The sequence below is a fragment of the Etheostoma cragini genome, chromosome 5 (assembly GCF_013103735.1).
Source record: "Etheostoma cragini isolate CJK2018 chromosome 5, CSU_Ecrag_1.0, whole genome shotgun sequence".
In the NCBI taxonomy this organism is placed as follows: domain Eukaryota; kingdom Metazoa; phylum Chordata; class Actinopteri; order Perciformes; family Percidae; genus Etheostoma; species Etheostoma cragini.
Genome location: NC_048411.1, coordinates 20,781,516 through 20,795,191, shown reverse-complemented (window position 1 = coordinate 20,795,191; position 13,676 = coordinate 20,781,516). Strand labels below are relative to the sequence as shown.

The following is a 13,676-nucleotide window of genomic DNA, read 5'->3' as shown; positions in this document are numbered from 1 at the left end:
GACTTTTTGTGTTCAGATGTCCAAACAGGTTTCGCAGAATTTTCAGTCATAATGTGGGTACAATATGTCATACTGTAGATTGTTTTTTTTTATTTTTTTTATAAACTATGCAGTATATACTCACCTAACTGGCTGACATTTGGCCGGACAAAATTGGGTTGTCCCTTCCACAATAAATGGGCAGGGGAAGTCCTGGTGTCTCTCCACCCCCCTCTTTCTCTCTGTTAACATGAATGCGTGCAAGCTCTTGAACTTTGGGATCATCAAATGTCCTCACGATAATGGTATGATGGGGTAAAAAAAGAGACAATTTTTGTTTGTGTGGCCACGGTAATGTTGGGTTATGTCTGGGATCAAAGTCTAAAGTAACGGTTAAGAAAATTATTATCATTAATGAAAAGATACACAGTTGCAGATATTTTACTCTATATAGCCAACTCTAAGGGTCTCTTGTTTAGCTAAAACTAATTACTTTTTTTGTTATAGATGAATCTAATGATTCACGTTTCAATTAATCAATTAACGATTAATCATTTGGCCTGTAAAGTGTGAGGTGATAGTAATAAATGTCTCTCCCAATTTCAAAGACAAAGTGTGTGTGTGTATGTGAATGTGTTTGTGTGTGTTTGTGTGTGTTGGTAACCGGACACTGTATATCTCACATGTGCTGTCATGCTGCAGTATTTCACCTTAAAAGCCAAGGGCAACCCCCCTTCCCACTGAACACCCACACTTAACACCTCCCTCTCTCAGTCCCTTATTCGAAACTAACAGTTTATCTGTTTACAGAATTTGACATGCAAAACAGTAGAGAGGAAATGCACTGCCAACATGCTCTTATCAATTCACTATGTCGCTTAGTTTCTTTTTCACCTCCAAAGGTGACGTGACGATGATGATGATCATCATGATGGTGCATGCTGTATGCAACGGTATAAAAATGAAGCTCAGTGAGCAGTTGGTGCATACAATCATCAAGATTACCACGACTGAACTTCTGCTAATAGCGTCATTTTGGTGTGACTTTATCCAAATGGTAAGAAATAACAACTGGATGTTGGACTTAAACATGCTTTGTATATGTGTTTTTAAATTATACTTATTATGTGGTGAGGTAATATTACAATTGATTGTATATTGCAAATGATAGAATAGCTACAGATTAGAATCTGCAACAATTTTGCATTATCATAACGCATTCTCAAGTGAAATCATTCAGCCAATTTAAATGTCCCATGAACAGATTCAAAAAATGTTTCTCAAATGAAGATCAAATGGGAAACACTGATAACAAAATGATTATTACTTAGGTTTTAATGCAAGTAGAAATGGATCATTTTCAACAGTTTCCTCTTGCTGTCACACAATTATTCAGAAGAGTTTGTCAATGTGGATGTGTGGACTTCTGTTCATCAGCCTCATTGGAGCACATGGACTCGAACCCTTTCCAGAAAATTGTAAGTCTTATTTATGGTATCATTCATTTTTCTATATCTTTAATGGTTCTAAATCTGGTCGTCTTGACGTGTGTGTGTGCGTGTGTCTCTGTCTGTCTGTCTATATTTATGTTTGTGTAGTTGTGGTGGCAAAAAGGAATGATGCAAATCCCGTCATACTGACCTGCCATACAACAACTGATGGACCTGTCACATGGAAGTTTCATGATGAAAAGACAGAGAGAGTTGTCGAATTGGAGGACAATGTCCAGCAGAACGGTCAAAATCTGTCCGTCTCAGAGGTAGATACACCCATATTAGGAAAATACAGCTGCTGGAGAGGAAAAGAACTGTTGTCATCAACTTATCTGCTGCTGGCACCTGATGAGGACGAAGAGTTGGGTGAGATGCTCTGGTTTCCTTTTCCTTTCATTCTACTATTCAAGTACTATACATGTTAAAAGTCTCTCAAATAGAGGAACTCATAGTGCAAACCTACATCCAAAATAGCCAACGTCTTGAAACTCGCTGCATTTCTTGGTGGGTGAATCATTCTTTCTCTACAAGATGAGACTAGAAGATAAAAAATACTGAATCATTTTATGATGCACTTTTAAAATAAATGTCTCACATTAAGTTATATTTTCTCCCCATATTTTGGTGAGACAAAGTCAAAACATTTTCCAATAAACTTGAAATCACTTACATTGTCTATCTTTATAGATAATCTCTCTTTCAAGTGTCGGGCAAAGTCTTATGACTGTAACTTCAGCTGTGACTGGACCCAAACCGAACAAACAGCCATGCGCCTTGGACTGGGCAATGAATGGTAAAGACAAATTACAGTAAAGTGGCCAAAAGTATAGCATATAGTTCATTGTAAAATGGACCCTACAAGCAGACAGATGTGTACGTTTCTCAGTAAATTAGTTTTACCCAGTGTCTGTTTTACTGCTTGTCTCTGTAGCAGTGAACGTAGGAAGTCATGTCATTGGGTCAGCAGTGATCGGCTTGAAGATGGGACATTCCACTTTGAGCTGTCCCACTCCATCTCACCCTACGCTGAGGAAAGCACAATGCTCGAACTCACTGCTGAGGCCATCGTTAATCTCTCCATCTTCAGGAAAACCAAGAGATTTTATCTCAGAAACATTGGTAAGCTGAGTGAAACAAGACATTTAACCAAAGTGTATCGAAATTGAAAGTAAACAGTCTATTTTGCAATAACAAATCAAACGACAAAGTTGTTCACAAAGTACAAAAATAGATTATTCAGATGATAGGAAAGTTAACACTAACAATTAAGGTTTGGCTACAATTAAACATTGTTCAGTAGAGTAACTTTCTGATGAAGTGAAAAGGTATATTCTACATATTATCAAAAAAAATGCAACATTAGAATCCAAGTAGAAAAAAGGACTGAAAAATTTCTTTTAATTTCATTTCATCGTTTCTAAGTAAATCTTTTTTGGAAATCAGTGGAATTTCTTTCAGTAAAAACATTTGTTAATGAACATATAGTATATATTTTAATGATTCCCTACTGACACGTTGCTGCCTGTTTTGTTGATTTTTCTTCTGTCAAGTTAAACCCGATAGTCCCGAGCTTGTCAAGTGTCAGGAGGAAAAAGAGGGCCTGAATGTGACTATTGATGCACCATCCAGCTGGTCAACTCCTCAAAGCTTCTTCAGGCTGGAACATGAGATTGAATATGTGTTCAAAGATGATGGCAAGGTACACACAAGTGGTTGTGTCTTCATGTCTCTCATTCTCACCACTGCATTTGGTTTTCTTATTGTGCTACCTGTCTGACATTAGACTGGACGTTCTTCATCTAATCTGATACCGAAGGGGATCGGCAAGCTGAGGGTTCGCTCCAGAGACTCGCTGGTGCTCTCAGCCTGGAGCCAGTGGACTCCCTGGAAGAATGTAACCTGTTGACATTACTTGAACCCAACACTGTCTGCTCTGGCTCTTTCTTTGTTCTTCTTATGTGCCTTCAATGTCCTCTCATGTCCTCTAACCTGCTGTTTTCACTATGTGTTTCTGTCTGGCCAAGAAACAACACAGCACTCACCAAAAGCTCAATAATACACCAAGAGTTTGTTTTATGATGTATCAGTCCAGCACGCTCTAATTTTTATGTATGACTGTAAATAATGTTTCTTTAATTTATTTGTGCATTATTTATTATTTATTTAAAATCATACACACAAAAAGGAAGAAAAAAACACGATTACAAACGTACGGTGATATGTGAAAGAAATTTCAAGCAAATTATTTTTAGCTAACACAAGTACTATTTCCTAATTTTGGGTCCACCAGAGGTTCTTGTGAGGGCAAATGGAAGTCAGTAGAAAATAAAGACACTAGACACATAAAGTTACCTCCAAACTCAACACAGACTGTTTGGTGATTCAGTATGAAGTTTTATCTACCAGGACCAAATCTTATAAAATTGGTCCCAGCAATTTTGTCCATTCAAGGATATTTGACATTAAAATCAAAGGAAATCTACATAATTGAACATGAATCATAGCTGTAGGAGACTAGTTCCGTCTGCACTTTAGACAGACTTTGGCACGGTATGTTTCTTGGCCTTTTACATTTCTGTATAAGTTGTTGGCGTTTCTGTATGTTTTAGTGGTTTGGCACTGGGCAGACAAATGGCTATTAAAAGAGCTTTGAGCTTCCTTCCTGATTTATGTTCCTTCATTTATGTGTTGCTCATGTCATAGGTACAACTACTGACTTAAATTAGAAATCCCCTCTGACTGTTTAACTCCCACTGAGTTAAACAGAAACAAGATTAGATGGTTACTTTTAGGTACTCATCACTAGTATGTGGGTAACAATACTCAAGTAAGTTAGAAAAATGGGTGTGTTATTTCTTCATAACCTACTAATTAGATTTGTTATGGATGACAAATGCATTTAAAACCAGCAAAAAATCAGTTGACATCTGAAATTCCATATTTCCTTTTTCTGCCTATAGTTTATGACATTGTCGGATTAGCAGCTACATTTTGGCATGTATTATTCACTGAAATTGGTTGGCATTCTGAAAGCCCAATAAAAACAACATTTGCAACATTTGATTTTGATACTCCCAAATCTTAAAAGTAAAATCAATCATAATTTGCTGACAACTCATTAACAGGCAAACAAAATCTTTTCCAGAAAGCCTTACACAGATACACCTGGAGCTGAGCTTGAAACTTGAGCAGTTCATTACACTGTAATATAGGGAAATATCATGCTCCACTGTGAATGTAATGTAATGTAATATAACATGCCACTAAATGTGACAAAACAGATCTTTTTTTTTTATATTCATAGCCATAACTTGCAAAGACTAATTGAATTTTGACTTAAAGGATTTATTATTTAATTTTGTTGTCATTGTTTTAGACCCTAATCTCTCATTAACTGATTACAGGTGATGGCAAAGGGAAAACACCTATGCAAATGCAAAAACACAGCAAAATCTTGCTGCCCGGAGTTGCCATCTGGGTTCTTGGACAACTGCAAGAAGAAGAGGAAGAAAAAAAAGAACAATAAGCAGAGCAAGACATCTTAAAAAAAAGGCTTAATTAAAATATTAATTGCAACTGGGATTCTGCTGGTGTACAAACCCCTAAGAACAGTAGAAAATGATTGGATGTATTTGTATTAAGTAATTAAAATTGTATTTGCCATGGGCATAAACAAAGATTCAACACTGGAGACAGACATATACTCTTGCAATAATTCTATACCTTCATGAAGCAATATTGTCCAGTTTTAGTTAAAACTGTCTGTATTTTTATTTTATTACTATTATTATGCATTCCATTCATGGAAGGTGAATTCATGGTAGTCATTTTTATATGTTTAGCAGCTGCCAAAACTGAATTGTAGTGGGAACTTTATTGCTGAACAAAGGAATGATTGTAGTTCAGTTTATTTTTTTATTGTGCATTTCATTCATTGATGAGTTTACTGGTTTGTAACAAATAAATTGTCTTAATATGGAAATTGCAATGTTTATCACTCACATTTGATGCCTTGTCTTGAATAGGGACCTTGTGGCCTGATGTATTACTTTGCATTAATATGGGCTACTTATGGTGCATATTTTTAAATTGGCCTTTTTCCATTGAAGACCGTTTGACTTTTCACAGTAGGAAATGTGCAGGTGTAAATAATAAATGATAAATGATGGCTGAATTTCGTTAAGTTGCTAGCTTCAAAGTCAAAACGAGATGTTGTTGGCAAAAAGGGACAGGGACAAGTCTGTGTGCAGACCTCCGAACAGAAACATCTCAACGCTACTCTTGATTAGCTTCCCCTGCATTTAGCATTGCTTGTCTTGTGTCACAGTGGAACGAAGCACATTTTTGCTCGACTGATTTTCTGAACCAGTGTAGCATGAAAGCAGGAGGAAATTAGCAAACGATAAGGGGATAATTGGGGCCAACGAATCAGTTTTGCACCGCGGCACCCTATCAGATTAATCCGGTTTTGCAAGATACGCATGCGCATAAAAAGAAGCGCGGAAGTAAATGATTGCTAGCTGCTCTGTTGCTTGGTTGTTTATTGACAGAACGGTAGCTAGCATACCGTACAAAAGGAAAAATACCGTTCTCAAATAGAAAGCCACGCTAAAGTATCGTGTAGGTAACGTTGAGCAGCTCTACAAATGTCTTGAACATGGCAAGGGTTGTCCGGACGACAGCTTTATTATTATACCTCTGGAGTGTTTTAATGCAGTTTAATCGCACATCAGGTGAGTAACGTTTACGCCAAGTGGCCGAGGTAATTTTCAAACGCTAGTAAACTGCTAATGTAGCTAGCTAACGAGTTGTTGTTTCAAAATCTTGCAAAGTCTTTGTTTTTAACGTTTTACCGTTACCCTTTGAATTTCCTTTCAATGCGTTGTTCATCTCTAACATAAACTAGCTAAACGTTTCTTGTTTAACTGCTCTAGGTCTTGGGATCAATGAACTGCTTTATTTCCGGGTCATCAGCCCAGAAGACATAGGGTACATCTTCAGTGCAGCGCCTGCTAAAGACTTTGGAGGAGATTTTGTTAGTACCTGCCTTTTTCTGGATTCCATTTGTTGGCCAAATAATTATCAAGACTCATGTGCAATCACCATCTAATCACATTCCTTTCCTTTGGTCCCCAGACTTCGTCCTATGATGAGATTTTCCTTGTGCCAGCAAACCCAGCAGATGGCTGCTCAGACCTGGAGGACAGAGCAATCATCCAGGGACAAATAGTCCTGATGGAAAGAGGGTATGTACACATCACTCATTACCAATAGCATCACCTGTATATGCTATAGAGGATATGAACACAAATCAGTGTTGGAAAACTGGAACTGTAAAAAGGCCATTTGCCGTTCTATTAATTCCAATCAGGGAACAGTCCATTGTTCATGGGGGCTTTGTTCTTTCCTGAACAACAATAACTAAAAAAAACATTTTTGACATTGAAGGGTTGATACAGTCTGTCCAACATGACCGCACAAACACATTCCCAAACATTTGTTGGACGCTACTTGGAAAACAAAAGATATTGACTTCTACACCTTTCAAACCAAAATGTTGCTCTTTCAGTTGTAAAGATACACAATTGCAGGCAAGCATAAATGCAGTTAGCTGATATTCTGGCTTCTTTAAGAAATACCAAGAGTCTATTGTGTCCTCTTGGAATATCCGGTATAAAAACGTCTCGCTTAAAACAAAACAAAATCTTTCTAGCCTTGCTATGGTTGCTTAGATTTGTATGTTAAGAGTCATCTGTTGAGAATTACAGTTTAGTTTATTGTAATACAAAAAGTAAGTACGGGTGTCCTAAATAATACTTAGGGCCTTCCTACTGCAACAGGAGGTATAAATGTCCCAAGTCCGTGGCAGTGATGTTCCCATGAGTTTTGAGCTGTTTTAACTATCCTTAGTTGTTTGTAGTCTTGTATAGTCAGATTGCTAAACCACACCGGTATGCTAGTAAGGATGCTCAATATCGCCTTGTTAGAAAATGACTAGGGTTTTTGTGGGCATTCCCTCTTTTAAAGGCATCACAGAAAGTAAAGTCTCTGCTGTGCCTTCTTAACAACACAATTGGTGTTAGAGACCCAGGAGAGGGAGTCTGTGGTCTGGATGCCTCAGTATCTGATGTTATTCACAATTTCAACTAGGGCATCATTGATGTGAACTGGTATTTCTAAAATTAACAATTATCTCATTTGTTTTTTCAACAATAAGAGAGATGTTGTCTTGACACCCTATGAATAGGTCCTTCACCTATAGGCATCCTCATTGTTGTCATTTATCAGTTCAATCACTGTGGTGTCATCTGCAACATTCACGCTAATGCTGTTAATATATTTAACAACACAGCCATATTTGAACAGACTGTAGAGTAAGGGACAAAGGCAGCAACCCTGCGCTGCTCCTGTGTTGAGAACTATGATAGATCATAGACTGTATATACAAATGGACTTCTTGACAGCGCTCCAAGAGTGAAGCAAAAACATTTGGATTGCCCCCTGGTGGCTGTCTGCAGTATAGGACCTAATCTCCACTCACTCCATGTTAGTAGGTTCAATAGCCTGGTGTGAATGTTCAAAAGGTTTAACATGGGCTTAGTATCAGGTGTCATACACTGCATTTGTGTGTGAAGAACATTTCCATTACTACTTGTAAGTTATTAGAGGTGTATAAAAAAATTGATTCTCATTTATGACTCAATTCAACTCTACTGATTCAAAATCGTGTGTGTGTGTGTGTGTGTGTGTGTGTGTGTGTGTGTGTGTGTGTGTGTGTGTGTGTGTGTGTGTGTGTGTGTGTGTGTGTGTGTGTGTGTGTGTGTGTGTGTGTGTGTGTGTGTGTGTGTGTGTGTGTGTGTGTGTGTGTGTGTGTGTGTGTGTGTGTGTGTGTGTGTGTGTGTGTGTGTGTGTGTGTGTGTGTGTGTGTGTGTGTGTGTGTGTGTGTCAAAATCCATTTTGAATTGTGAGGCTAAAAATCTATTGAATCAAATCGTGGCATTTTCTGAATCATGCACCCCTACAAGTCATGGGGAAGACATTATGTCTTTGGAATGTTTTACTGCAAACTAATCACACTATCATAGTGCCTGCCTTAATTTTTTCTGTGCGCTCCAGAGGTTGCTCCTTTGTACAAAAAGCCCGACACGTGGAGGAAGCGGGAGGAAAAGCTGTTCTGATTGCTGATAATGTCGTGGACAATGACAGTCAGTACCTGGATATGATCACTGATGGAAGCACTGCCAAACCAAGCATTCCTGCTCTATTCTTGCTGGGACGTGATGGGTAAGACAGACACATACAATCATTTAGTGTTTTATTTTTATGTAAGCATTAATGCAATACATTCTTGGGACAATTACAATTTTTCTCCTTTTCCATGTGTTCTAGGATGATGATCAGACGATCGCTTCAGAGACAGGCCCTGCCGTGGGCTGTTATTTCCATTCCTGTCAATGTTTCCTCTTTGGCCTCGTTCCCACTAAAGCAACCCCCATGGACACTGTGGTAGAAATAATGCACATCCACAACTTAATGCACTTCCCCACTCAATAAACATAAATTTTTATCAGTGCTCATGCTGTCAGCCGTGAATAAACTCACAGCCACACAGGAAAATTCTTTATTGGTGGTTAAACAAATTTACACATGCTAGTGGTGAATCAGTAAAATATACATGTGTATGCATTGTTGTATCACACTTGAACACACAGCCAGTTATTAAATGGACTCGCCTGAGCTGTTTAACCAGGTGAGGACAGACAAACCCAGCGAAAACATGCATGCTTATTCTAAGTGCTCAGGTCAAGACATTGAGTCATTGATTTCTAGTTGAGTAGTCTCCAGGAACGTCGGTGCAGATGATTTGTTGGTCAGTAGTCAGTAGTAAAATTGGATATGCAATAATAGAACGCATACAGATTGAAGTGCACCAATGATTTTGCCTTGTCATATAAGCTTTTGCGTTCGGCTACAACGGGGGGGGGGGAGGCCCTGGCTGCATTTATTTAACTATATAACAATACGGAATACCATGAATGTGATCTCACTGTAAAAATGATAATACATTACTATTTATTAAATATTTGGTAAAATGATTTATGTTGCATAATCATATTTTATTGCCTTTCTGAGGTGCACTTCTTAACAACTTTAAAGATTATACATACATTTTCGGCCCGTTTGAGCCTAATCACCCAGTCTATTTTAAGTAGTATAGTAGTTGCCCTCATTAACTCTGTCTTTATATCTCTCTTTTTTAATACTCCTGATCTAGGAAATGTGTTAAGGGCTGTTTGACTAAACGGATTTGACACTATGTGGTGTTCGGGGGATAATTGAATATGAGGTATGACAAATAGGCTTTTGTGAAAATGACAAAAACAAATTATGAACAAAAAAATAAAGTATTTCAATGCTATGAAAGACAAATATTTTAAAGATATGTTTGTTGCTGCCCAGATTAAGTCTTTGTAAAGCTCCGGAGTACTTCACAGTAGTCATGGGCCGGTTACCGGTTTCAAGGTATACCGCGGTTTGAAAAAGTCCCGGTTTTAAAACGACTAACATTTTCTGTCAAACCAATCCTAAGGTATGGGTAATTTTTTATCAATTGTCAAAGACCGAAAGTGAACTTTAGAAATTCTTCTCCCTGCCAGTGTGCAGTGTTTTTTGTTTTTTTAACCCAGACATTTCAAAAATTAAATATTTTAAAGCTGTAATCGCTATACTGTGAAACCATTGTATTATTGGTGAAGGTTAGCATACCGTCAGAATCTCATTGTCTCTCTTGAACTTTGACTTTTCGACATGCATTTGATGCAAATAATCTTGTGTATTGAAGGTTGAACAGATTGCAACTGTTAGCCAGAATCTACTTTGCAAATATACTAATCTAAGAGAGAAAAGCAGAGTCTAGTCTGCTAGAAATAAAGGAACCAGCAGGAGCATAGACCTTAGCAACACGTTTTCAACCATTATTAGCAGCTATTCAATGGAAAATGAACTATGCTTAAAGGTGCTGTAGGTAGGATTGTAAAGATCCAGGATTTAGCCAAAGAATTTGAACATGGACAACTTCAAAGTCCCTCCCCCCCTTTCTGCTAAAGCCCAAATGGTCTCCTTAGCCCCTACCCCCGGCCAGGGGGTAGGGGCCACAAGTTGATAACAACTGCTTAAGTTTGGAATCTTATTTCCACTAGGGACGATCATCTTTCCACTAGGGACAATCATCTTTCCAATACACAATATACTGTAAAAAAAAATATATAACAAAATATGATTGTGTGTCTCCAACTGAGTTTTAACCATTTTTTTATTGTTTTTTTTGCACTCACAAGTCGCTCCCCCGAACCAACAGCCCAACAGCAAATTATGACAGTATCACATGTACCAAACAATTGCACCTCCAACAAGGCCATGATATGCATGAATAAATTAATTTTAAAAAAAATTGCACCTATGCTATCACCCTCCAAGACATGCCTCATTCCTTTCCCCTGCAAACTGTCTTTTAAAATAGGCAGATTCAGCACCACACCACATGGACAGCGACACTAAATAGCAACACACAAAGTAACAAATAGATAAGGCATCCCATAACATGTGACATAATGCTACTGTATAGCCTACTACTTCTCAGACCACAGCACTAGTTTGATAGTTAGCATGTGTAGCTGTTTGGGCGTGGGATCATTATCAGGACACTGAATCAACAGCTAATTCAGATGAAACATTAAGATGACCTGGTAAATTCCAATGGTGGACACATTTCAGAAAATGGTGTTTGGATTAAAACTCATTATTCAGAGAGAGAGAGAGGGCAAAACCACAGTTGATAATCGGGATAATAGGTCCTAAGGCATTTCCATCACTTTTTGTCATCTCTCTTCCCATGACAGGGGCCGACTCTGAAGAAAGGAATTGTAGACAATTTAAATGAGCAATAACTTAATCAATGGATATAAACCACAGTATGTAAATAAATAGGATAAACCGGTTGTTACTGCATTTTGTATTTTTCCGCCCCAATTCCGTCCTCTTGCATCTTGGGCACAGTCAGCCTCACACTGTCCTCGCCATGGCTTCCCTTAGAGCCGGACCTACACACAGACGGCGTGCACACCGCATTAAAACGAGCCATGATCGCGAAAAGATTGGTGCCCTCGTTCCTAAACGTCAACCCTCCGCCTAACACAAATCTGATGTTAATATTAATAAAAGAGGGATACCACAACACCAAGAAGCTTGCCACAACAAAAATAATGATTCTCAATGACTCCTTCTTGCTGTCTTTGTCGTCGCTGGGAGGGTCTTTGGCAAGCTGGAATCTGGCAATAACATACAGTTTAACAGTCATGACCACTTTGGTGAGCACGATTAGTTGAAGGATGACATTGCTAAATACGTACATTTGTACAGCTGTGGAAAGTGGCATCAAATTCCTGGAGATCAAGTAAGCAACATTGTAAAGCCAGCAGTAGGCCTAGATGTTAATGCCTATCACAAACTTTCTTGTTATGAAGCGACTGTAGGGTAGATGAATGGATGGCACGCAGCAAAATACCTGTCAACTTGTGCAAACAGAAACGTAAATATATTGACCCCTAGAAGTGACGGTAAAATATTATAAGTTCCATTTCTAGACGGGTATCCTTCCTGAACATCAAACAAGCCGAGATAATACACAAAAACCCCGACCAACCTATCACAAATGCTAGTGTTTAGCATAAAAATAAACCTGTTTTGGCTATGTCCTAGTCCTATGTTTAATTATTTCTTGAGGGTTGGGGTTAAGACAGGTATAAAGTAAAACGGAATTTGACCGCGGTGCACGCGGGGGACAATGGTTTACAGGCCAGGGGAAGCTTGAGCTGTTAGCGGGAGCCATGGTTACGCAGATTATGTGCAGCTGGTCCGTCTCTGCTCTAGCTCCAGCACACCTGCACATAATCACACACACACACACACACACACACACGGTAAAATATTCGTTTTGTTACTCAGAATTTTACCCAAATTCACACCGATGTGCAACTGTGAGCTGATGGAGCTGCGCAAGCATACCACACGCTAAAAATGCAATAGGCCTATCCCCTATAATATTTCAGAATACTATACCGGAGTTGAGGGGAAAAAAAGATGTAAATGATGGTCGTTATATTATTAAGGAGAAAGATTTTTAAATAAGCCAGGAGCTTCTTATATTGTAACAAGGATAAGAAAAAAACCAAAATCCCGACAATCTTGCAGTTCAAGGTCAGAAACAGCCAACACACTATGTGACAAAGTTATAATTTAGCTTAATCTTTTTTTCTTGAATCTACAGTTTCCATGGCAACTTGGCCGTTTAACCTCTAGGCCTACTTACATCTTGGGCACACTGCCCTAAGCCTCTGCCCCACACTGTCCTCGCCATGGCTCCCCTCAGAGCCGCACTCCCCCGGATAGGCTACACACAGACGGTGTTCGCACAGCTGAAAACGAGCCGTGATGGCGAAGGGATTGGTGGCCTCGTTCCTAAATGTTAGTCCTCCGTCTAACAGCAGTCTCAGGGCGATATTAATAAAAGAGGGACACCAGACCAAACGTTTTTCTTTTTTTTTCGGGGCATAGAGACAATTATTTTGGCCCGTTGATAATTGTGATAATTTATTAAAATATCTTAGTAACAATAATAGTTATAATAATAATTTACGCTGAGGCTATTAAGACATCCAGCTCCCATTGGATGCTGTAGGAAAAGTTTCTTCTAAATCATAAATGTTTCATATTCCATTCAAGGCTAATCAAAAACCTCCATATAATTGAAATATCAGTAAATGGCCTTTATTGAGGTAGTCTTCCTATAACTACCCAAAATGAATGAATTCATTCAAATTTTAAAACTAATGAAGTAGCCTACCCCAAAATTCACTAAACGACTTCAACACTTGTTGCTGTGCGTCCGCTGCTGGACCTGCACGTGACAATAACGTTTAATAAAAACAAAAATGCACTCTCTTCCCTTTGACTATTACAGAATCCTATCTCGGGAATGAGTTAAAAATGGAATAAGAGGAACAATCTTCGAGTAAACCCGAAAATCCAGATCAAAGAAACAAACTGCAGGTTAAGATTATAAGAACCGTCTTTACAACATGTTCAGCCAAAAAATATTTTATATATTTATATATATATATATAAAACATATACAGTATATATATA

The 13,676-nt window shown here is 38.4% G+C and overlaps 2 protein-coding genes and 1 pseudogene across 3 annotated transcripts in view; 2 read left to right on the top strand and 1 right to left on the bottom strand.

Moving 5' to 3' along the window:
• Positions 1-760: 760 nt before the first annotated feature.
• Positions 761-5,806, top strand: si:dkey-88e18.2 (interleukin-12 subunit beta). The gene is made up of 8 exons (XM_034873008.1): positions 761-1,036; positions 1,376-1,457; positions 1,578-1,838; positions 2,160-2,265; positions 2,404-2,591; positions 3,023-3,171; positions 3,256-3,366; positions 4,877-5,806. The coding sequence occupies exons 1-8, from the start codon at positions 851-853 to the stop codon at positions 5,015-5,017; spliced, it is 1,224 nt and encodes a 407-aa protein (XP_034728899.1). The 5' UTR covers positions 761-850; the 3' UTR covers positions 5,018-5,806.
• Positions 5,807-5,939: 133 nt separating this feature from the next.
• Positions 5,940-13,676, top strand: part of LOC117945513 (protease-associated domain-containing protein 1-like) — a 19,482-nt gene continuing 11,745 nt past the window's right edge. The window contains exons 1-5 of one of the 2 annotated variants that reach the window (XM_034873051.1): positions 5,940-6,205; positions 6,407-6,507; positions 6,609-6,718; positions 8,589-8,756; positions 8,862-9,023. In XM_034873051.1, the coding sequence (XP_034728942.1) occupies positions 6,130-6,205; positions 6,407-6,507; positions 6,609-6,718; positions 8,589-8,756; positions 8,862-8,982 (576 nt within the window). In that variant the 5' untranslated portion in view covers positions 5,940-6,129 and the 3' untranslated portion in view covers positions 8,983-9,023. Of the gene's footprint in view, positions 6,206-6,406; positions 6,508-6,608; positions 6,719-8,588; positions 8,757-8,861; positions 9,244-13,676 lie in introns of those variants that run through there. The other variant, XM_034873049.1, reaches the window with a different exon arrangement.
• LOC117945039 lies at positions 11,327-12,888 on the bottom strand (annotated as a pseudogene).